This window comes from Hemicordylus capensis, chromosome 6 (assembly GCF_027244095.1).
Source record: "Hemicordylus capensis ecotype Gifberg chromosome 6, rHemCap1.1.pri, whole genome shotgun sequence".
NCBI lineage: Eukaryota > Metazoa > Chordata > Lepidosauria > Squamata > Cordylidae > Hemicordylus > Hemicordylus capensis.
The window spans coordinates 92,431,894-92,456,785 of NC_069662.1; the positions used below are offsets into that span (position 1 = coordinate 92,431,894).

Consider the following 24,892-nt stretch of genomic DNA (forward strand, 5'->3'; position numbering starts at 1 on the left):
CAGTGGCTAGGCACTCGGGCCTCTTTCTGGAGCAAAGCATGGGATAGAAGTGGAGAGAAAGAGTGAGGGGGGCAGCAGCACAGGTTGCTTATGGGAATCTATAGGGACCAAGTGGAACCTGAATGGAATCCTCAAGAATCCGAAGCCATTGTGGCTTGGCTGGAGTGCTTATATCCAAAAATGTGCCCTGAGGTGAATATTGTTTTTATCAAGCAGTTCTCCCTCCCTGTAGTGTGGGCGAATCTTTGCAAGACAAAAGTGTCTAGCGGGCTGGACTCAGTTACTCTAGGTGTGCCTTATCAAACAAATGCAAGAACAGCTGTGCAAATGTGGACGTGAGCTTGTGAGGTGGGCTAGTGTTTGTTTACTTATCTCTAGCTCCTGTGTCTCCCAGGTGCAAAGATACACTCCTATAGTTTGCTAACAAGCGACTCCTTCCTGGTCTTTCTCAAATCCATTGATGTGAATGGGTTGGGAAATATGCCATTTTTCTAGGCTCCTTCTTGAGAGCCTTTCGTGTTATCTTATAGGCAGGAGCATTCTTCCCCTAAATGATTTACTTTCAATGGATCTGTACAGCTTTGGCCATACCTCATTAGCGAGGCACGGAATGTCCTGTTTCAGTCTGACAGCTTGACCTGAAGGCACACTGCCAGCATAGCCTGCACTATCGACATGCTCTGGGCCAAATCTTTTCAACACGCAAGGCAAAAATTTCACGAGGATCATGATCCCATGATCCAGTGCTGTAGGGACATTTAATAGAGAGGTTCTTTGCAGTGCTACCCCAAAACGTAGCTTACTGGCACCATCTCCTCTGCTCAGTTCTGTTCAGAACTGTCTGTTCTGCATCCATTTTAGTCATTACAGTCGAGATCTCTACTCTTTCAAGACAAAGGATCCTGCTAATTGTCACCCAGATCAAAAGGTTAGATCTAAAGGATCGGGGTGGGGGTGGGGAGGAATTGAAAAATGACACAGCACCAACAAATTGAAGGCAAAAAGGGGGGGAAGAAGTTCCAAGGTGCTGATGGATGTACTCAATATGTTTTTATTGCTACATTTTCATAAAATTAGTTCAGTGTTGCCTCTTTAGAGGCAATTCTATAAAACAATATGTAAATATGTACTACAAGAAATATGTGTGTATGTGTATCATATAAAAACTATAAAAATTAAAGCTATCGAAGTATAAACATAGTGTTATGTATACACAATATATTGTAAAAGACATATAAAGATATCTGAAGAGCTAACTGTATAAAATGTCAGAAAAAACAACTGTCTGATATGAGTCATTGAACTAGGTTTTTGTTGTTGTTAGTAGAAGTAAATTAACAAACACAGAAAACTTCTTATTAAAAGACCTCTTGCTAAAAAATTATTTCTGAAAACTTGGGTAGAGAAAATTAATCACAGTGTTTGTTTTTCTGGAGTTATTGCCCTGCACCATCAAGGGTATTTTTTAAATCTTTCTTTCAAAAGCAACCCTCTAAGACCCGTTTTAAAGCACCTGTTGTTAATCTGTTGTTCTAGCTGCACTGATTGAATGAGTGACTAATCAGAAGGAGTATCAGGAGTGTCTTGTTATCTTGATTATTATTACATGGGCCTCTGCCTAGCTATATCGACTGCCAGACTCACCCTCCATATATTAAATAGCTCTTTCACAGAGGACCATTCATGAGAATTTACTTAATTATCTGGCTCCATAACAAGTACCATTGATTACATCTCTATATCCAGGATCCTGCTACCATTTGCTGGGAATTTTAAGGTAGTACCTCACCTTGGCAGCGATCATTTCCTGCTCTGTCTTCAATTAATGTTTCCTTCCCAGAAGATCCTCTTGAAGGCCCGCTTCCCTGATAAGCCTTAGTAGCCCAGACTTTCACCCTCCGAAGCTGGCGGATAGATGCCTCTCCTCCCTGCTCTATGCCAATGGTGCTGCAATCCTCTCTATGAACTCTATAGGTCTCAGAAGAGCGCTGATGGCTCTAGCTAAGTACTGCAAGAACTATAAACTGGAAATCAACTATCACAAAACTAAAGGTATGGCTTTTGCCAGAAGACCCTGGTCCCATCCCTGGAGTTTAAATGGCCACAAGATTGAACAGGTTGCTTGTTTCAAATACCTGGGAGTTATCCTACATCCCTCTGGCTCAAAAAAGGCCCACTATGACCAAGTCACCCTTACTGCTCAGAGATGCGCCACCACCATTCTAAAATTCCTAAGGACTAGAAGGGGCCATCACATACCCACAACGCTCAAATTATTTGAGGCCAAGATATTGGCACAACTCCTCTATGGTGCCCAATCAGGGCCACCCTCCAATCTTGCCCCTGTGGAGCTGGTGCAGTCCAAATTTATAAGAGCGGCCCTCCAAGTGCCTCGCTGTGTCTCAAATGTTGCACTACATTTGGAAATGGGCACGATAAAGGTTGAGGCCAGAGTGTGGTTTTCCATTTCTAACCTCTGGCTTAAATTATCCCTCAACCCTCGGCTTGGCCCCTCTGACCCTAAAGGACAATTTTCAATCTTCCTGGAAAAGGGCCATATGGACTAAATTGTCGCTACTGGGCTTTACCCCCACCCCCACCCCTTGCTGTGGGTCATGATCAGGCGAAAACAGTAATCAAACAGAATATAATGAACACTGAGCACCAGGCTGACATAGGCAGGGTCCCATCCTTCCTGTCCTCGGAAAGGCTCAGATACTCTGCCTCTCCCACCACACAGCTGTCACAGCTAGAAATCCCAAGCCACAGAAGGGCTTATACCCATTGTCATATCCTTCCCTCTGCTGTACTGGAAAGCAAATACAGAAAGATCCCAATTGCAGAGAGACGTTCCCCCGTGACACTGGGGAGGTAGAAACCACAGAACACATACTCCTGTTTTGCCCCTTTTACAGAGACATTCAGGTCAAGTTTGTACCTCCGCTACTTTGCAAGTACCCTGGCTGACATGATATAGAACCATGTCTATACCACTGCTTTTGGACAAAGACCCGGCCTACACGAATAACACTGCCAAGTTCTGCGTGGCAGCAAGTAGTACCCGTAAGGTTGTGACCGCCAGGCCATTCCCTTGCATCACCTCTGTATATTTTTAAATGGCTGAATATTTTATCTTGTTTAGTGTTCCTATTTAGCCACCTAATGGCACAGCAGGGAAATGACTTGACTAGCAAGCCAGAGGTTGCCGGTTCGAATCCCCGCTGGTATGTTTCCCAGACTATGAGAAACGCCTATATCGGGCAGCAGCGATATAGGAAGATGCTGAAAGGCATTATCTCATACTGCGCGGGAGGAGGCAATGGTAAACCCCTTCTGTATTCTACCAAAGACAACCACAGGGCTCCGTGGTCACCAGGAGTCGACACTGACTCAACGGCACACTTTACTTAGTATTCCTATTTAGACACCTTATTTTATATTTCCCATTTTAGCCACGGCTTTTTGTATCCTATATATTTTACATTCTATATGTCCACAATTCTTTAAATACAGCTGTTTAATAATCTCATAGATACCTTCAGAGGATAGCAGCTTTATAGTACTGTGTTTCCCCGAAAATAAGACAGTGTCTTATATTAATTTTAGCTCCCAAAAATGCACTAGGGCAATTAGCGGTACATCAGAAATTACTGCTAGGTCTTACTTTTGGGGTAGGTCTTACTTTCAGGGAAACAGGGTATTATAATATAGTTTTATACTATTAGATTAGTAATTTTATAGTAATATCATTTTATGGTTCCATAATTTGTTTTTATCATATTTTAAATACAGCTGTTTAATAATCTCATAGATACCCTCTAAGGTTAGCAGCTTTACAGTATCACAATACAGATTTATATTATTAGAGTAGTACTTTTATAGTAATATAGATTTATGGTTCCATAATTTGTTTTTATTATTATTTTGAATCATGCTCTACTTTTCTTTCTTAGGCTGGTCTTGGACCTCAATAATGATGATTTGATTTGATTTGATCTTGTTTGTTTTAAAAGAGAGACATTAACCCCTTGAGTGGCAAATTATAAATGGATAACTTTGAGAGTAAACACATTTTTTCACAGAAACCACATTACGAATTTTTTATTCTTTGGTGGCACTATATAGATGATGTCTTTGTTTTATGGTGGGGCAATGTGGATCAATTAAGAGATTTTAATAGCCCAATAGAAGTCACACCAGTCATTCAACAAAAGGTTCATGGCCAGGGAATTGCTCAGAAAAATTGTGCCTTGTTGACCTCTACTGCTGTATGAAATAACATCTGATGCCCGGGGAGTGGACATTTTCTATCCTTGCCTCCCAGCATTTTTTCTATCACCATTTGTCTTTTTAAAAGCACATTTTAAAAATCAATGAATGTTGCATCTTTGATGTGTGTACTTCAATGGCTGGGCTGGACACACTCTTAAAGAGGGGCACTGACACCCATATTTTAACATACAATATAAATTTGGCTTTAGCATCATTTAGCAATATTCATTGTATCTTTTCCCAGCTCCCTTAGATACCTGTTGTCAGGCAGAAAGGTGGGATATGCGGCGGGGGGGGGACATGAATAAGATGAAAAAATATATCATCTGGGCATGCCATGCTACCTATAAAGACTGGGGTGACAGCAAAATATTATTATTATTATTATTGTTACATTTATATCCCGCTCTTCCTCCAAGGAGCCCAGAGTGGTGTACTACATACTTGAGTTTCTCTTTCACAACAACCCTGTGAAGTAGGTTGGGCTGAGAGAGAAGTGACTGGCCCAGAGTCACCCGGCTAGTATCATGGCTGAATGGGGATTTGAACTCGGGTGTCCCCGGTCCTAGTCCAGCACTCTAACCACTACACCATGCTGGCTCTCAGCGTAAATACCTCCAAATATGGAGGTGAACATATTCTCCCAATGCCCCACAAGGGATTCTTGGGACATTAGTGTATCATGCAGCACTTGGGAGTAATGTAACAGCTGGATCAACTTTGTACAATACAAATTTTCTCTATATTGCTTAAGTGTATAAATGGTGGCCACACTTTCTGCATGGCTGCATTTGTAATGATATTGGGTGGAAGATACTAATTGTCTGCCCTAGACTCTTTCCCCCCACTTCTTTCACTTGAGTGGAGAAAGGGAAAAGGACTAGGCAGTCATATCAAAAGTTGCTGGTGTCCATGTTGTGGCTACATTAGAGACATCTTGGTTCAGGAATGTCCCCATCTACCCTCTGCTTGCATTCTTCTGGCCTTCTTTTACTACTCACAAATATTGATTTATCTTTTTTTTTAATATGAAGGGCTGATCTTGAATGATGAGAATATTTACAGAATATGCAAGAGAACAGCATAAATAAAAACATAGCAAAGAGCCGTCAAATTTACTTCCATCTATTCCAGGTGCTTTGGTGTTTATATTCTGTCAAGAAATACAGTTGAGACGACTGAAAAACAGACTCCCTCCCTGCATTGCATAAAATCCTCAAGGAATAAACCTGATCTCTCTGCATTGTAGTGTTTGCCGACATTTCCTGCTCTGGGGACTTGCTGAACCAGTTGTTGATTTTAAAAACAAGCTATCTTAAGTGTAGGGTTATGTAACAATGTTTATCACTGACTAATTTATGCCATTTACTCAGGCAGCTGAAATAACAATTTACCCTGTCTCTTCCTGGCCCACTTCCTGTACCTTAATGCTGTAGCAAAAATCTATAAGAAAAAAAGGCTTGGTGAGAGTCTTTAAGAGAGTGCTTTCTCTCCGTTCTCAGTGGCAGCGAATGCTGAAGAAGGAAAAGGGATGGTTGTGGTGTGGGGCAGCGGTGTGTGTGTGGGGGGGATCCTATGCAAAATGGTTTCTAAGGAGTTTGGAAGGGGAAATTTAAGACCCAAAGAGAGATGGACGACCACGCTGTTCTCAGATCTTGATTTCTTGGACATAGTATCATGTGAATCCGACCCATGTGGCCAGGGGCATAGGGCGCTTGAAGGTGGCCCGGGTTGGAGCATCCCGCCACTTCTCCTCTGGCCACTTTGCTTCTCCTGCCACCCGTCCACTCATCACTTTGTTTTGCTCCCCCTTGCTGCTTGATGCCATGAGAGGATTATCCTAAAGGCTCCTTACAAAGTGAAAGAAATTCATGTGCATTTGTCCTATATAGCAGTGTTCCTGTAGGCAAAATGTTTGTATCAGGCAGAACAGCAGCACCCAGTAAAGCTCACCAGCATGCGTTCCCTCTAATTTTTTTCATGTGTGTATAGAACGAGCTTTGTTCTGGGTGGCAGTATCAGGGCAGTGTGTGCACATGCGCATTCAGAATGGGGCATTCCTGTTTCAACCTGAGCCGTATCTAAAATTGTGGAGTGGAGATCATAAACCGTGGGTGCACACTTTAGAGGGAACACTGCTCACAAGTCATCTGAATTCTACCAATGTCAAACCTGGGAGATTAAAAAGGATGTGATGATGATGTGCAGTCAAGGAACAAATGGTGTGGGTTGCAATCAGCCCAGTGTTCAGGTCAGAGGGGTGAGGGTCAGAAGGAGCATTTGCTCCCTGCCTTTTGTGATGGCTCCCTTGGTTACTGGTTATAGAAAGCTACAGGGGCAGAATTGGGCTGAATTTGGGAGATGGGGCTTGTGTTTTCATGAAGTCCTGCATTTTCTCCCATAACCAGAGATCTGAGGCACGTTACTTAGTCTATAGCTTCTTTTTGATTCAGAAGGGAACAGAATGACCTGGAGTTGAACAGAGGTGCACCTAGGTAATTTTGGAGCCTGGACCTAAAGGCCTCCCCTCCCTCACTGCCAACAGATAAGCTGCAGTGCACAATCTTTTTTTTACAACAGAACATGCTCAGGGGAACCTATAAACCCCTTTTGGGGGGGTATTTTTAATAAGAAATTATGAAAAAGATACTTCCCACTGACCTACACACACCACCACATTTTAGTATGAGGCGCATGCACTTGCCTGGCTGGCTTGTAGGAGCTGCTGCTGCAGTGTCTCTCCTGTTCCTTCTCACAGCTGGCGCCACCACTTAGGAACATAGGAAGCTGCCATATACTGAGTCAGATCATAGGCCCATCTAGCTCAGTATTGTCTTCACAGACTGGCAGCGGCTTCTCTCTCAGCCCTGTCTTGGAGAAGCCAGGGAGGGAACTTGGAACCTTGATGCTCTTCCCAGAGCGGCTCCAACCCCTGAGGGGACTATCTTACAGTGCTCACACATCAAGTCTCCCATTCATATGCAACCAGGGTGGACCCTGCTTAGCTAAGGGGACAAGTCATGCTTGCTACCACAAGACCAGCTCTCCAGAGCTTGGGGAGCAAGCTCAGGAGTCTCAGCCTTCAAGAGAGTCTACCTGTCTCAGATTTTTGCCAGCTGCCCCCACTCCCAGTCATGGTGATAGCTCAGCTCCTCTGAGTGCCTTGCAACACTCATGCATACAATACACTGCTCAGCTGGCTCTCTTACATGTGTGCAAGTGTGACAAGTGCATGCCCACAGAGTAGGTGTGGTGTGCTGTCTCAGAATGGCTATCCAGGGAGAAGCTGATGTCTGCTCCTCAGAAGCTTGTCCTACTGGCCCGGCCCCACCACTGCCACATGTGCTCTGTGCCTGTCTCTGGCTGGCCTGGAGGGAGAGAGAGAATGTGCAGCCTGGACATCACCCCAGCATACTCAGCTGCCTGACATGGCATGGACAGCCCACAGTGGCCCACCGTGGCTCCATGCTACTCCTCAACACAAGCAGCAGAATTTGGGGCCCCCCAGGCCTGTGGGAAGTCCCTGCAGTTGAGGTTGAAAAACTTAAATAGGGTCCTGGTACAATAGGTGCTATTGGGGATTTGATAAGATGGTTTGGTGAAAAGGGATTAAAACATATCAAGCATGCAGATGGTGTGATATAATCAATATTGTGAAAATGCATGATGACAGTGTTCTTGAATAATGTAAATTTTCTGGCTTCAGAATGAAAGGAGGGCAGATTCATCAAAAGTGTGGTAGATTTTGGCACAGCTGCTAGAACGTTCAGAGCAAAACTATAAATGACTTAAACTATATTGGATCCCAAGTCTGCTTTTTGTGATTTCAGTGGCATGATTATTAAAATCCGGTCTGTATACCCATGTACAGCAAAATGTGGTGTTTTAAGAACACAGGAAGCCTCCTTCCCAAGAGACCTTCACATTCAGCCTTCTGTTTCACACATTAGCCAGTGGTTTACTTGGAAGTAACTCCCATTGTTCAGTGGGACCTACTCTCGTGCACATATATGTATAGGATGCATCCTTAACATTAAAGTAGCTCATAAAACTACTTTAAACCCCTGCAACTAGGTGTTGCAGTGGTTCCATTTCTGCCTCTCTGGCAGATTCCAGATGGTGTTGCTTGGAGACTGTTGCACTGTAAAGCAGGAGTTAATGTTCCACAAGGCTCCATATTGTACCCAATGCTTTTTAACCTCTAAATGAAACCGCTGGAAGAGATCATCAGGAGATTTGGTGTAGGGTGTTATCAATATGCGAATGACACCCTAAACTATTTCTCCATATCAGCTTCATCCTAACTTCCCTAAATGCCTGTCTGGAGGCGGTAATGGGCTGGATGAAGCATAACAATCTGAAATTGAATCCAAATAAGACAGCAGTACTGGGGGTGGGGGTAGAACTCAACAGCTGGATTAGATCTGCCTGTTCTGGATGGAGTTACACTCCCCCAGAAAGAACAAGTATGTAGTTTGGGAATGCTCCTGGATCCACAGTTAATCTCTGGTCTCTCAGGTTGAGGCAACGGCCAGGGGCACTTTTTATCAGCTTTTGCTGATACATCAGCTACACCCATTTCTGGAGGTAAATTACCTTAAAGCAGTGGTACATATGCTGATAACCTCCAGGCTTGACTACGACAATGCACTTTATGTGGGCGTGCCTTTGTACATAGTCTGGAAACTACAGTTGCTGCAGAATGCAGCAGCCAGACTGATGTCTGGGATAACCTGTCGAGACCATATAAGACTGATCTTAAAAGAACTGCACTGGCTGATGCTATGTTTCCAAGTGCAATACAACGTGCTGGTTATTTATTTTATTTATTTACTTATTAAACACATTTGTATACCACCCAAAACGCAAGTCTTTGGGTGGTTTACAACAAGTAAAGCCCTTAATGGCTTGAGTCCATGGAACTTAAGAGAGTGTCTCCTTTGCCATGAACCCTCCCGCCTATTAAGATCACCTGGGGAGGTCTGGTTACAGCTGCCCGCTGGCTTGTTTGGTGGCTACTCAGCTTCTCTGTGGCTGCCCCAAAGCTCTGGAATGCACTACCTGTTAAAATTAGAGTATCTCCGTCTTTGGCTGTTTTAAAAAAGACCCTAAAGATGCACCTGTTTTCTCAGACTTCTAATTACTTCTAATTAGTTTTATATCATAAATTTTTTTTAGTCATTTTATCCTGTTTTTATGTTTGTTGTGTTTAATTTATGGGCACTGACTAGGGATGCACATGTCAGGCAGTATAGAAATATGATAAATAAATAAAAAAATAAGCAGCTGAGCTTTAGAATTTGTGTTTAAGTGTACATCTGAAATTTAGAGGTGCTTCCTATTTTACTGTCAGGAGTTCTGTGTTTTACAGCTGCATTACTGGTAAAAATGTAGCAGATGTTGCTTTATCTGGCTCAGCATATCCATGCAGTTGCAACACAAAATGGTAATAATACTGCATACTCATGTTGCACAGGTTTAATGGCATCTGAAGTATCTAGCACCAGAAAAGTATGCCTAATGGGAGTACCCATATTTATATTACCCAAGAGAGGCTCCCCCACAAAAACAAAACAAAACCAAAAAACCAACCCATCTTCATCATATATTGTTACTAACTGTAGGATTACTCTGCATAACAGACAGCTGTGGAATAAACTCTCCAGAAGTTACCTTTTTGAGGGAATAGGATGAAATTAGCAAAGTAACCAGCATTTTCAATTGCTGTTGCAATTCGGTCCCAATCAGTACCCTTTTGATCAATAGGAAACTGTCGTATAAAAATGTTATTTTCTGTAACTAAATGATACAGACTGTGGTTTTGATCATTCTGTTTCTTTCATCTCCTGAAGTTCAGCTTCTGATCCGCTGACATATTCAGAGTAAATCAGAGGCTGAAAACAGTTGAAACAGTCTTCAGCCCGTGGTAAGATCAGGAGATCTTGGTTCACCTCTCTGTCATCCCAGGACACAAGCCATGCCATGCTAATGTGGTGGCCAGGTTCCACTGGTGTTTCACTGGTATTTCCAAAAGCAAACACTTAAAAGTGTGAAAGGCGTGCACACACACACACACTCCTTCTTAAGCATGTTAGAGGCACACACTAGGGAGCTTAGACAATTTGCAGCTCCATAGCCTGTGTCTCCATGGGTGTTTTTTTTTGGAGATTTACACCTGCACTTAACACTTTTTTTTTAAAGCTTTTAAAGACTTGGCTTTTTACCCAGGCTTTTACATGATCGTTTTCTACTGCAGCTTCTTTGTGTTTTTATTTGTTGTATTTGTTGTATTGTTTTTATGCCTGTTTTTATGTTTTTATATTTTTAACATGATGTTTTTATTGTCTTTTTATTGTATGTTTTTAACTTTTGTAAACCGCCTTGGGGTTATCTTTTTAACGAAAGGCGGTATATAAATGTAAAAATAAATAAAAAAATAAATAACACATTATGCATTTACTGCAGAAATCACTCATGGAATCCTACTGCTGCATACTACGCAAAGATCTTTAAAGAATCTCATTAGGTTGTTGTCTTTCATGGTTGGAATTTACAGTTATATAAAGAAATATATTTCCCCATGGGTAAGATGCAGAAGCCACTGTTCTTATAAGAAATGAGGAAAACTGTTTAGAGGCTGTCATCTCAGGATAACAAGCCAGTATCAACATCTTTTGAACATTGATTGTGAGACCTTCCAGTAAACCACAAAAAAGCATGGTTTCTTCTTGACATCATATCTCACATTAGTGATGAATGGGGCTTTAGCTTAGTGGTAGAGCACCTCTTTTTCATGCAGAAGATCCTAGGTTCAATCTCTAGCATCTTCAGTTAGGGCTGGGAAATACCCATCTGAAACCCAGGATTGTTTCTGCCAGTAAGTACTGGTATAGACAACAATGAGCTAGATTGCCTAATGGTCTGGTGTGGCATAAGGCTGCTTCCTATGTAACCTATTAATAGTACTAAATAGTGCTGCACTAACTTTGTAAATGGTGGCTGTCTTATCCAACTGTCCTGACTGAAGCGAGACAGCACATAGTTTAAGTTTCCCCCCAAAAGTGATATCAATATCACACTTTCCATATTTCATCTCTGAACCCAGTCCAGATGCCTTGGAGGGAGAGGTTCCTCCAGTGCTGCAAATCTAATTCAGATTGTGAGGCTCTTCTCACGATCAGTGGGGTTAGCAGGGAGAGTGGGCTTAGCCTGCTCTTCCTGCAAACGAGCAGGCAGTCTGCTCTGGGCGGCCGAACTGGCCACCCACATGACTGCCAGCTCCGTTATGGAGCGGGCGGAGGCTGGGAGGATTGGGGGCTGCGCGGCTCCCGGAAGCTCCAGCATGCCCTGTGCAAGCATGCGGGGCATACTGGAGAGACCCCCGAGCCGGAAGGCTGCTTTTTAGCCTCCCAGTCGGGGGTCTACTCGTGAGTTGCCATGGCGTGGAGCTGCACCGCGGCAATGCACAAGCACAAAGATGGGGATAGCGGAGTGCTCGCTCCACTAATCTTGGCTAAGGGCAAGGGCAATTAAGCGGGTTACCCGCTTGTAAACCACTGGGCTCGCCCTGCCTGCGAGCACAGTGGTTTACACAACCGGCAAAAATCGGGCTAGGCTCTCCTAGCACAACTTTTGCTGGTTGTGAGAATAGCCCCTGTATGGAAAACCACATAGTTCTTGGCAGGAGAATTGGAGTTGGTTCCCCCATTGAATTCTGTAAGGGAAAAAAATTAATGATTATGTTTTCATGTCGCTGGGCAGTTTTCATGTTGCTTTATGAACTTACACAGACCGGAACAAGATCAATATACATAAAAACAAATAGGGATACAAGCCTTTCCTCTACCCCCAATGCACACCTCTACTATGAACCAGATATTATAAAGAACAAATATGGGATGACTTCTGAGGGGGAAAAATAGGAACAGTTTGAGGGAAAACACGGGGGTTCTGGAGAAAAAATGAGTGAGCAAATACTGCTAACTGAGAGGATAAGTGTGGTAAGGATCTCTGTTCCTCTCAGTATTGATATCATTTTCAAAGTTGGCACTGTAGTGCTGAGATGTGTTAGAGGTTGTTGATTTTTACCCACAATAGGTAAAACAGCAGAGCACTAAGGAATGAGCACACACTCCAGTTACAGAGTAGGTAGCAGAGGATGGTTTGGATATTGCAGCTATTTAGAGAAAACACATGGAGATCCTTGTATGACTAAACACTAAATATTTATTGGTTAAATACACTTAGATAGGAAAGACCTATATCTAATCTAAAGGACTACATAATGGATAGGTAAGGAAAGAGAGAGAGAGAGATTTCCATCTGCTCTCTAGGAGGAAAGGAAGGATTGTGACTCAGCACAGGAAGTGCTGCAGAGTCAGTTCAGGGGTCATAGAGTAGGGACAGATAGGGAGACCCTGACTCACTGTCTCTACTCCCAATGCCCCTAGTGGTCATTGAGACAGTTGGTGCAAAAGGTCGATGCACTGTAAGTTCATCTCCAACAAGATGATGCTGTTTCATTTTAAAGTTGGCAGTTTTTTCCTTTGGGAAACAAAGGGAAAAACCCTCAGAGTTGTTTTTCTTACCAGGAGGACAGACAAATGTTCCATTCCAACAATACCTTTGTGAGCAGGGATTGGTTCTTTTATAACTTCATACTACTTGATAATCTTTAGTATTAAACCTACACATACTCTTTATGTATGCTGTGTTTCCAAATCTGGAAACAGGACCAAAAAGTAGAATTCTAATTGTAAATTCTGGCCAGTTAACAACCCTCTTGTGGATTCACTGATAGCAGGATAGTTGAGTGTACAGGTCTACACATGTTGAATTCTCCTAAGCTCAAGGCTACTCTCATGAGGCCTGATTTTAGCATCCAGATGTAAAATGCTAAGAAGATATAATTTAAGAAGATAAAGAATTAATAAGTTCGCAGTGCAGCCATATAACTCCCGAACGGGGGCCGCGTGGCCCCCACTTGGGAGCTAAATCAGCACCTAATTCTCACTTAGCTGGACTTGAAAATATGTATGGGAAGCAAATAGTCTAAAATGTGCCATATGCTCTTTTCCGCATGACATCTAATGTTTTGGGGAATTGGCACAGATTGTACGAGGTTCTTTTTTTAAAAAGACACTTTTAAAAATTGCCCTGGATTTTTAAGCACAAATCCATACGCAATTTCTAACTGCATATTTTTCTTCAAGGTACAATTTTTAAATATAAAACAGGGAGAAAAGATCTCTCTCTCTCTCTCTCTCTCTCTCTCTCTCACACACACATACACACACGCTTACTTTATATACCGCTTTTCCACAGCAGCAGGCATGGAGCTAGACCGCCAGCAGCTGTGTTCAGCCGCAGTGGCAGCCCCGCCCACCCCGCCCCCCACGTCTGAAGTTAGACGCAGGGGATGTGGTCTGGCTCCCGAACGGAGCTACGCGGCTCCATTCGGGAGTTAGAGTTAGGCCGGCACTGCATTCACGGCACGGCCAGGAGCGGCTCTTCCCTGCTTTTAAGGTCCACGTGGCCCCATTCGGGAGCTAGATTGGGGCTGGGGCTGTGTTCACAGTGCAGCCATTTAACTCCCGAACAGGGGCCGCGTGGCCCCACTTGGAAGCTAAACCAGCCCCCCCGCATCTGACGTCAGATGCGGAGAGCGGGGCCCATGATTGGCAGTGGCCCATGTTCTTTGAACCCATATGCCCAATGATGGCTCCGCCCCTGCACAGCAGTTTCTCAATTTTGTATCAATACACACACACAAACACCTTAGAGTCTGATTATTTACTAAAGTAAAGGTAAAGTGTGCTGTCGGGTCGGTGTCGATTCCTGACGCTCACAGAGCCCTGTGGTTTTCCTTTGGTAGAATAGAGGAGGGGTTTACCATTGCCTCCTCCCATGCAGTATGATGCCTTTCAGCACCTTCCTATATCTCTGCTGCCCAATATAGGAGTTCCCATAGTCTGGGAAACATACCAGCAGGGATTCGAACCAGTAACCTGTGGCTTGCTAGTCAAGTCATTTCCCCGCTGTGTGCCATTAGGTGGCTAGATTATTTACTGCTACAACATTTATTATATTTCTGGTCAATGTGCCAATAAAAACAGATTTTTGGAGATGCATTAGCACTCCCTTTGAAAATTGGGCTTTTAAAAGAAATTAACAGGAGAGTGTGCTTTGTTTACCCAGAATGCAATGTGATAATTATGTGTTTGTGACAAGAGAAGGGTGCTTTGAACACATTGTTTTGACAGCATCCTCTGTTCCTCTTGCAATGTCACAGCTTCCCCCTTTAGTTTGTGGCCTGTGCATAGCCAAAAAAGCTGTAAAGGGAGACAACCGGAAAAATTGGGCATCTGACCCCATGGGACTATTGAACTGAGGCTGACACTTGTTATTATTTCTTTCATTATTTTTCAGATATGTGGTACCCTACCACATGTTCCAAAAAAGACCCTGAAGAAGGCTTATTTTCATGGCTCACTTTAAACTGATCTGCCCTAAGAGTGGCCACTTGTCTGAGAAGAATTGAATTAAAAGCTGTCTTAGAAATACTCAGCAACTCTTTGGAGAGCTTTCATTTTTGGCTTATGTTTATTTTTATTTGGGAGGGTTTATTAAAACCCTACTTGTTTAATTGCTCAACAAACCTTAGAATTCCAGTATGCAATTTTCCAGTGAAATAAGAGTTCAAAATAAATTTGAAATCCTGATTCCAAATTCATTCCAAATGTGCTTATTTTTGTACAAAGACCACATTCTACGGTGGGGATGAGATATTTTATAACTCACAGAGATACTATATATATTATTAGAGAACACATATACTATATAACTCACAAAACTAGTATGGGGAGCTCTGGCCTTAGTCATTTCCCTTTGTGAATGCTTTATCTAAAATAATTTTTGGAACAGGATCAAGCATTCTCACAAAGCAGGATGTTATAACAGTTCCATCTACTGGCTAAAATGAGCAGAAGAATACGTTCTATTAAACCCACAGACTTTATAATCATGAGGCAATAGCAAGTTGCCTACTATAAAATGTCTCCTTTGAGACAGTACAGTTGCCAGTGGTGCAGGGTTGGTGTCAGGAGGGACAGGTCAGTCTGGCTTGCTCTTGTGCTTTTACTACCTCAAATATTTATATACCGCTCTTCAACCAAAGTTCTCAAAGCGGTTTACATAGATATAAATAAATAAATAAGATGGCACCCTGTCCCCACAGGGCTCACAATCTAAAAAGAAACATAAAGGTAGACACCAGCAACGGCCACTGGAGGAATGCTGAGCTGGGGTTGGATAGGGCCAGTTGCTCTCCCCCTGCCCAATAAAGAGAATCACCACTTTAAAACATCAAGCTTTCAGCAGCAGCTTGATGTACAGAAATCAGCAGGTGACCTTTTTCATAGTATGGAAGCAAATGTTTTCTCCTGCTAACGTCTGCAGATTAGGCTGGGTGAATAAAAAGTCAGTAGGCTGCAAACTCTGATTAGATGGGCATGATAATGCTTGGGAAGAGGACGAAGACATTGACAGACCACTGAGATGTGTCTTTGATGATGATTATCGGACATCTGCTGCCACCTTGATAACTGTTGGTAGCTGGGATTGCATAGTTGACACGTAGTGCTTCATCACATTGAACCTCCTGGGGTCAAGAAACCAACTGTTTGAGCTCAAAAGGTGGGATACAGCAAATGCAGATGGTTTTCCTGGTGACTGTCATACTTTTTCTTGGTTCATCCAGAGGCCAACAAATGAGAATGGAAAGGAAGGAAATATTCGTGCATTCCTGCAAAGTTGTTAAAGAATAAGTTTGAGAAACAGTGTCTGTCTGTCATAAATATTTATACATCACCATTATTAAAAGAACTCTCAAGAATAGCTTACAAAATTTAATACATGACACAATAATTGCAGTAAAAATTTAAACACAAAACAAAACTGAAGGCGGTTTTACGGCCCCAGCAGTACTGGAGGGGGCAAGGTATAAATATTTTTAAATAAATAAATAACAAGAACTGTAAAACATCAATCACCAGGCAGGTTAAAAGCCTGCAGGAATAAGAGTGTTTTTACATAGCAATACAAAAATTAACAGAGGAGGGGCAAGACAAATGTCCCTGCAGAGGGAATTCCAGAGTCTGTACACAACCAGAGAAAAGGCCTTCTCCTGTGCCCCAACCATACAACCCTAAGAACTTGGCAGGAAAGGCCTTCTCAGACCTTCTAAGCTGGCATAGACTGCCCAGGGACTTTTGTTGTAGTATGTGGCAGTATATGAATGTACTAAATAAAGTAAAATAAATAAATTGGAAAAGATTAAAACTGTTGTTCTCATTGACTTAAGACATGTTGGGTATTTCTCAATATTGCTTTCATGGAATTTAACAGGAGCTGTGTTTTCTTTTTCAGTTGCAAATGAGGCGGGAGACAAAAATGCTCGGCCACTTCCACGATTTGCTCGTAAGTAGTCTAGTCTGGTTGATTTACTTTCTGAATTGAAAGAAATGTACTGGAACTCAAGGTTTCCTAGAAGCTATATGCCGCTGAAGAAAAATTCCTTCTCTTGGCTGTGGCAAGTGAAAAGAAATCTGCATATGTTTACAGAGATTCCTCTCCTCAGTATTTGCAGTCTGCCTTTCCCTCCACTTCTGCCTTCATGTCTGTGCCAACAGGCCCCTCTGTAAAGCAAGATGTCCTCATCCTTGGGTAGAAATCCCGACCTATCTCTGTGCACTTTCTCCTGTCCCTATCCGTATGTTTAGTTTGAGCTTAGCGAATAATCAGTCAGTTTATAGATTTATACCACAATAAACAGATTTTACACTGTATAAATGCTGGGTGTAATATTCCCACACAGTCGCAGGGTGGCACTGTAACATTATTTTGTATGCTGTGTGCCATGGCCACAGTGAAAAGGAACAAGTAGTTCATTCCACATGTCCAGTAGTGCTTTTGATTCTTTTTTTCAAAAAAACCAGCAGTGCCTCAAGATGCACATGTTTTCAAAATATTTTTGAAACTTGAGGTCATTATGATGCCACTTTTGGGGTACTTTTTAGAGGGGGGTGGGAAGCCAGAGCATTTTGGGTAAGCTTGCGCTTAAACATGTCTCAAAGAATTCTCCAGATTTTGTCTTGTGGCTATTGAATCCCATCAGTTCGTTATTGAATTACATATATATTTGCATCAAATGCTGACACAAAGTATTTTCAGTAATGTGGGCCATCTCAAAAATTCTATAGACATTTCACTTCCTATGGATGCAATCCAACATTTATGGGTAAAATTGTTTTTTAAAATTCCAGACATAAATATCTTTCTTTTCAAAAGTTTTGAAAATCTTTTGGAAGATACTTCTTAAGGTTGCTTTAGTACTGTAGTAGTACCAAGTTCAAAATAGGGGAAATAAGAGTACTCTTGGGGTAAGATCAAGCATCCTGTTTCATACAGTGTCCAGCCAGATGCTTACAGGAAGTCCATAATAAAGGCTGTTGCCCTCTCCTGGTGTCGCTCCCCAGCGAATGGTATTTGTGGCATACTGCCTCTGAAGTTGAAGGATCTAATATGGCCATAATAGCTAATAGCCACTCACAAGCCTCACACCTGTGCTGAACACATTTACAGGGTTTGTCTACAGAGTCAAACACTGTGTGTTCAGCACAAGGATGGGGCTTCCGGGCACATCAGTACCGAGGCAGGGCTTGTGGGTTGTACAGTCAAAAAAGGCTACACAGTTGAGCTTCATATATGTAAATATTGCTTACTGTTATAATAAAATTCATATGGAGGGGGTTTTATGGAAGGAAGGCATCACACAATCTGAATTCACAGTGTTGATGCTAAATAAATATTCAATAGCAATAATTATAACAGTGCCGATGATGATGGTGACGATAAATTAATATTTGACATGTTACTCTGAAAACAGAGCTAATGCTAGGAACCATATGCATGTGCAGGGAGTTTTCAGTTAAGGATTGTTCAGTCCTCTTTTCCTTCCTAGAAGATAGATGATGGAATATTTGGCTAGTATGACAAAACTTGGGATCTTCTAGGGATGAAGACAGACATAAAATTTTTGAGAGGCAGAGTGGATTTGGAATAACTGTACATCTGAAGCGTACCTTTTCCTTGCCTAGTAGGGATGTGCATGAAGAAGCATGGTTCAAGCACTCTCCGGGAAATTAGGGAGGGAATCTTAAGGGAAAGGAGAGCAGGTGCTTACCTGCTCTCACCACCCTTTCCAGCTTCCTGCTGGAGGCAGCGCGCATCCCAAAAGGCCCCATGTGTCGGCAGCACACACATATGGTCAGCATCGTGTTGCTGACCATGCAAATGGTGCCCGCGCATGCACAGACATCATGGGTATGCTGCTAGCGCATGGGGCTTTTGGGGATGTGCATTGACCCCAGCAGGAAGCTAGAAGCACCTGCTTTCCTTTCCCTTAAAGTTGCCTTCTGAATTTCCTGGGGAGTGCTTGAAATGTGCTTCTGAAGTGATCAGTCGCTGACCACCGCCCTGAGCCATTTTTGGAAGGGTGGTATAGAAATAGAATGAATGAATGAATGACCAGCCCCTCTTCTCCCCTAAAGAGTAAACCAGAAGTGAACCCTGTCCTTATTGACAGGCTTGTGAACTCCAGAACTCAGCCAATCAGCACACCAGGTGGGTGGGGCCTAGAGAGCTATGAGGAGGAAGAGAAGGTTCCTTTTTTAGGAGAAACTAGGCTGGAGGTGAGGGAAGCATGGGCGGAAAGCTGAGTGAGGAGCAATGGAGTTTTTCTCCCTCATGGTCAAAAACTAGCCTCGGTTTTTCTCTCATGGAAGGACCTCTGCAGCTCCTTGAAAGACAGGAGGACCGGAAACTTGAATCCTCATCCAGGAATTGATGAGTTCAAGACTGGCAATCCACTACAGCTTTGAACTGCAGTGTGTGCACATTCCTATTTCCTAGGATGAGCTCTGAATTTAAAAAAAAACTGTTTTGCAGCTTTTCCAGGGGGATCAATTTGAATAGAGGAAAGGTGGCTGCAGATAGAATTGATTTGGTAGTGCCTATGGACCCCACCCTCACAAATCCTGGAACAGTTTTCAAGTTTTTTAAAAATGTATACTCTTTAAGGAGAAAAGTATGAAAATATATGTATACAGACATACAGCACTTACAAAATTTAAAAAGGTAGACAACCCAACTGAACTCTGATGAGAGGGGCAAGACAGATCAGAGTTGGAGGCAGGAGGTCAGCCAGATTGGGCATGGGACCAAGAATCCATGCCTGTATGAAGACTCACCCAACTGAACTCCAAAGAAGGAGGAGGAGATTTGATGCTGCTGCTGCCCATCTCTGCCTGGTAAACCTTCTCATTGGGCTTTACCTCTGTGGTGTTTTTGGTTAATCCATTCCTTGATCCAGGCCAGCTTTTGAATGGGGCTTTAGTTGTATTCCAGTCCTGGAATAGAGGTGGGGCTAAAAAACAGCCAGCAGCAAGAGCACTGAAAAGCAGTCTGCCCTTGCCTATCTGTACATAATATCTATTTCATTAAACTATTAATATTCCTGATTCCACTCCACTGCCTTGTCCTTGCATATCACAACTCTTTCCCTTGTATTGTACATATAGCAAACAACAACCCTTTTTGCAAACTTTTCAGATGGGGGTGCAATAGCAGCAGTGGATGATCTCCACCTTCAATGCATGGCACCATTTTGATCTCCAAGGTGTCCTGGGCTCCTGATGCAACCTGATGCCAAGTGTGCCCACTGATCTCCCACTCCCTCTCTCAGTAGTGCTTGCTATAGGGAAAAGTAACCAGTGCCCCATTGGGGGACCAGTCCATGGCTTTGCCTGAGAGCTCCATAACTTAACCCTGAGACTGCTGACTAGCATTTCCTTCTCCATTGCTGCCCCGAGGCTTTGGAACATACTTCCTGCTGAAATAAGAGCGTCCCCATCTCTTACACCTTTTAAAAAGGCAGTCAAGATGCATTTGTTCACCCAGGCTTTTAATTAGATATTGTTTTAACTGTGTTTTAATTGTGTTTTAATAGTTTTATCATTTTAAAATTTAATGGTTGAAATGTGTTAATCTTTTAATTGGTTTTTATTGTCTTGTAAACCGCCCAGAGAACTTGCATTTTGGGTGGTATAAAATATGTTACATAAATAAAATAAATAAATAAATTTGATTTGCTGTATGTTCATCTGCCATGTCATTGCAAAGCTGGAAGGAAGCTAAGCATACCATTGCAACTTCTGCTTAAATGTTACCTCCATCTTTACCTTCAGATTAAATCTTTCCCCACTGACAAGTCTAACATTTAAGTTATTCTGATTAGGATCTGCTGTAAGTGGAAGAGCTAATGTCACATCAGTGTCAAGCATTTGTGTTCATGCGTGTGAATGTGAATGATAAATCTCTGCCAGGAAGGATGTTTGATGTCTTTCCCATTCACTCCCATTATGAGAGGAATTTTGCGTGACAGGTACTGAGCATTAACTGAAGCAAAAAGCATGAATGGTAATTGTAGCAGCGGAAGGCAGCCTCTTTGGGATAGCAAGGTGAAATGATCTCTCATACTGAATCTGTTTTGTTTTTGTTTTTTAAAAATATGCTGAGTTTTACATTGAAAATCTCAAATGGAAATTTCCAAAATGCGGTTTCCATGTGGCAAGCATATGCAGGGGCATAGCAACAATTGAGCAAGTGCAGACAATTGTCCCCAGGCCCTAAGGGACTGGGGGTCCCCCAAGGCTCCCCCTCTCCGTGGGTTCCTCTTCAGCTAGGGAACCCACTTGCCCCTTCCTGTACCCAGTCAGTGAGCAAAGCGCTTGCTGGCTGAGAGTGAATCATGCCCCTCTCCTCTCCAGCCAGTGAGTCCAGCCCGTGTTTCAATGAAATGCTGGCTGAGTAGGGATGGACTCCCCGCCCCGGGCATTAGCACTTCCCCTGCATCTGAGGTCAGACAGATGGGGGCGGGGCCAGTGCCAAGAATGGGGCTGTAACAGCCCCGGCAGAGTTTCATTTCATTTCCCCTGTCAGTGGTTGGTGGAATTGCTGAAAGGGGGTGGGGCCAGTGCTGAGAATGGGGCTGTCACAGCCAGTGTTCCCTCTCAGGCATATTCATGTGCATGTGCTCACAAGTCCTTTGATGTCCGCTCAGTTAATGCTAGATCCTGCTCAGGTTTAATCAGGAAGGCCCCTCTCTGGATTAATCTGCGCACACACTGCCTTGATGATGCCGCCCAGCCCAGAACAAAACTCATTCCATACAGAGATGAAAAAAATTAAGAGAGAATACTGGTCACAGCCCTGGCAGAGTTTCATTTCCCCTGTAAGTGGTTGGTGGAAAGGAGCTCCCTTTCAGTGATTCCACCAACCTCTTATAGGGGAAATGAAACTTTTCAAGGGCTGTGACAGCCCCGTTCTCAGCACTGCCCCCTGCCCCCCGCATCTTACATCAGACACAGGGAGTGTGGCATTGTGCATGCTAAGGAACACTCAGGGGGCAGGGGAATTGCCGGTTGGACTTTGTCCCCTAGCCCCTGCCAAGCTGCCTATGCCCCTGAGCATATTCTAGGTGTTTTTGTAGAAGAATATTGTCATGTACAACTTAAACAAAAGTTCTTTGTGAACTAGTTTCCCTCCTACAGAATATGCCAAGCTCTGATTTTATTTACTTCCAACGCATAACTTCTCTTTTCCTTGGATCTCCACTGTGAGTTGGAAAATATTTATGCATGTAGACATTTATACCCTGTTATCTATACAGGTTTAAAAATAAAAATAAAAATAAAATAAATGGAAAAAGTGAATACTTGGCAATTAATATCACAGGGGAATAAAATTGGCAGTCCTAGATTTTTCAATTTGTAACCTTAATATTATAGCCTATTCATTCTCCCAGGCTTAATATCAAGATTGTATGATCTGAAATTCTCAGTGGTCAAAGGCAGAGAGATTGTTTATTGCCTTTCTCCAATCCACTGAAGAAATAAGATATTGTATTGAGTAACTTCTTTCATTCATAATCTTTTCTCTCTGTATAGGTTCGAAATCCCAGAACTGCCTGTGGAACACCATTATTGGTGGACTTACAGGAAATCTTAAGGAAAAGCAGAAACCAACCATCATTTATGATCAAAGATCTCCAGAAGAAATCTTGGCAGATGAGTTGCCACCTGTGGAGAGTCCTGAAGCACTTGTGAAAACATCATTCAGGTTTGATGGATATAGATGTACATTTGTTTTTTGGTGTTACTATTTAGATTTTTTTTTTTTAGTTTTCAGTATTTACAGTTTAAGAACATAAGAACAGCCCTGCTGGATCAGGCCAAGACCCATCTAGTTCAGCATCCTGTTTCGCACAGTGGCCCACCAGATGCCGCTGGAAGCCCACAGGCAGAAGTTGAGAACATGCCCTCTCTCCTGCTGTTACTCTCCTGCAACTGGTACTCAGAGGCATCCTGCCTTTGAGGCTGGAGGTGGCCCACAGCCCTCCAACTAGTAGCCGTTGATAGACCTCTCCTCATGAAGTAATCCAAACTCCTCTTAAAGCCATCCAGGTTGTTGGCTGTCACCACGTCTTGTGGCAGAGAATTCCACGAGCCGATTATGCGTTGTGTGAAAAAGTACTTCCGTTTGTTGGTCCTAGATTTCCTGGAAATCAATTTCATGGGATGACCCCTGGTTCTAGTGTTATGTGAGAGGGAGAAGAATTTCTCTCTATCCACTTTCTCCACACCATGTATGATTTTATCGACCTCTATCATGTCTCCCTGCAGTCATCTTTTTTCTACACTAAAAAGCCCCAGGTGTTGTAGCCTTGCCTCATAAGAAAGGTACTCTAGGCCCCTGATCATCTTGGTTGCCCTCTTCTGCACCTTTCCCAGTTTAATTCACCTTTTCCAGTTCAATTGCAGATCAGTGATGGTTACCCTCACATAACAACTATAAGCATATGTTTAAACCTGTAAGCATGCATGATGTCTATGCAGTTAGTATTTTAGAAGAGATCAGGCTGCATTATGACAGACATGATCTAAGGTTTAGGCCAGTATACCTTGTGTACGCTGAGTAATATCTCCAAGTTTGCTCCTGTTCTTCAACATTACTTTTTAATCAGCATGGAAAAAGATTTGAGGAAGGGCTTTCATTATATGGTCTACTTGCTCAGCAGTGGTAATAAAAATATCCCAACCAGAACCATTCCACTGTCCCACACTACCCATACATGAAGACTTGCTCATGCATAATAGTGGGGTTGCATCAAATTTTACCCAAGTGTTTTAATCTGGATTTTGAAAGTTATTTTGTCTGTCTGTTGCTATTTCTTTTATGTTTGGTAACATTACTTTAATGCACATTGCTTGAATGCCTTTTTAAAAAAAAATCAGAAAGATATATTTAAGTTTTATAAACAAAGAGGCGAGCTCAGTGTGAGGGGGCTGCTTTTAGGCAACCATCAGGTAGCTTTGCTGTAGCTTTTTCACTGCAAATCTCCTAGGCTCAACTAACATCCTTACAAACATGTGTCTGGAACCTCACCTGGGCAGCAAGCAGCTGCAACAGGGGTGTCTGTCAGGGAAGAGTAAAGAAGAAGCAGTTAGTACTCCTCTTGCTGTCTACCACTTCGTCCCTGCAAAGCATCCCTTTGTGATGCTTCTTCACAGGGGAGAAGCAATGGCATGGTGTTTGGAACACAAGTTGACCAGCTGTGTGTAGTTCTGGTCTATGACTAGTGGCATGTTTTGGCTGCTTCAAAATTAGCACTTTCATGTGTGTAAACACCCATTTATGTTAAAAATGCAGCATTAACACTCCACTAGAGGGTGCAAAGTAACAGTAGATAATGTACCCACAGCCTCTCTTCTAGCGACTGCTAGAGAAGTTGAAAGAACATACTGATTTGTTTCCAAAGTACTTTCTGCACTGCATCAAGTCAATGTGGTTGTGTCATAATTTCAGCCGGAAAACATGTTAAAAGTGTGAACAACTTAACTCTCTTCTTTTTAGTATCACTTCGATTTTGATATGTATTACATTTTAATAACACGGATGTGTCTGAAGTTTAATAACATGTTCCATCATGTTTAAATAACATTTAATTGCATTTCGACTTCCTTCAAACAGCTTAGGGCAGCTTACCTCGCTCCCCTGCTTTATGCTCACTGTGAGGGAGGTTACACCAAGAGATAATGACTGACATACAGACTAATCAAGCATAGAGCTTTGTGAGAGATGCGACTGCTGCTATACTGCAGACTAACGCAGCTCCACTGTTCACGAGGAGGCAGAGATTTCTGCCAGCCTTCCCTTCCCCGGAATTGCTTTGTGCAACCTGGAAGTAGGTCCCTGAGGGTTGCATGATCCTCAAGGACCTATTTCCAGGTCATATGGGGCACATCTGGGAGAAAAGAAGATAAGTTAAAATCACACCCCTCCCCCTCCCCCAAACAATGCAGCTGTCTTACTCTGAAACAGATTTGAACCTCTGTCTCTCTGGTCTAAACCCAGCATTGACCACTACACCACAGTGCTTGATACAGGACACTTTTCTCTGGTCAAAATAAGTTGTTCAATAATCTCTCTAAATATTTTAAGC

At 42.8% G+C, this 24,892-nt stretch overlaps 1 protein-coding gene across 4 annotated transcripts in view; it reads left to right on the top strand.

The window, feature by feature from the left end:
- PDE1C (phosphodiesterase 1C) overlaps nt 1-24,892 on the top strand; it is a 427,197-nt gene that overhangs the window by 65,103 nt on the left and 337,202 nt on the right. For all 4 annotated transcript variants that reach the window (XR_008310343.1, XM_053265118.1, XM_053265119.1 and 1 more), the window contains exons 2-3: nt 16,699-16,749; nt 22,338-22,509. Coding sequence is in view for 3 of the 4 variants with exons in the window: in XM_053265118.1 (XP_053121093.1) it covers nt 16,699-16,749; nt 22,338-22,509 (223 nt within the window). In the remaining variant the exon portion in view is untranslated. The remainder of the gene's footprint in view (nt 1-16,698; nt 16,750-22,337; nt 22,510-24,892) is intronic.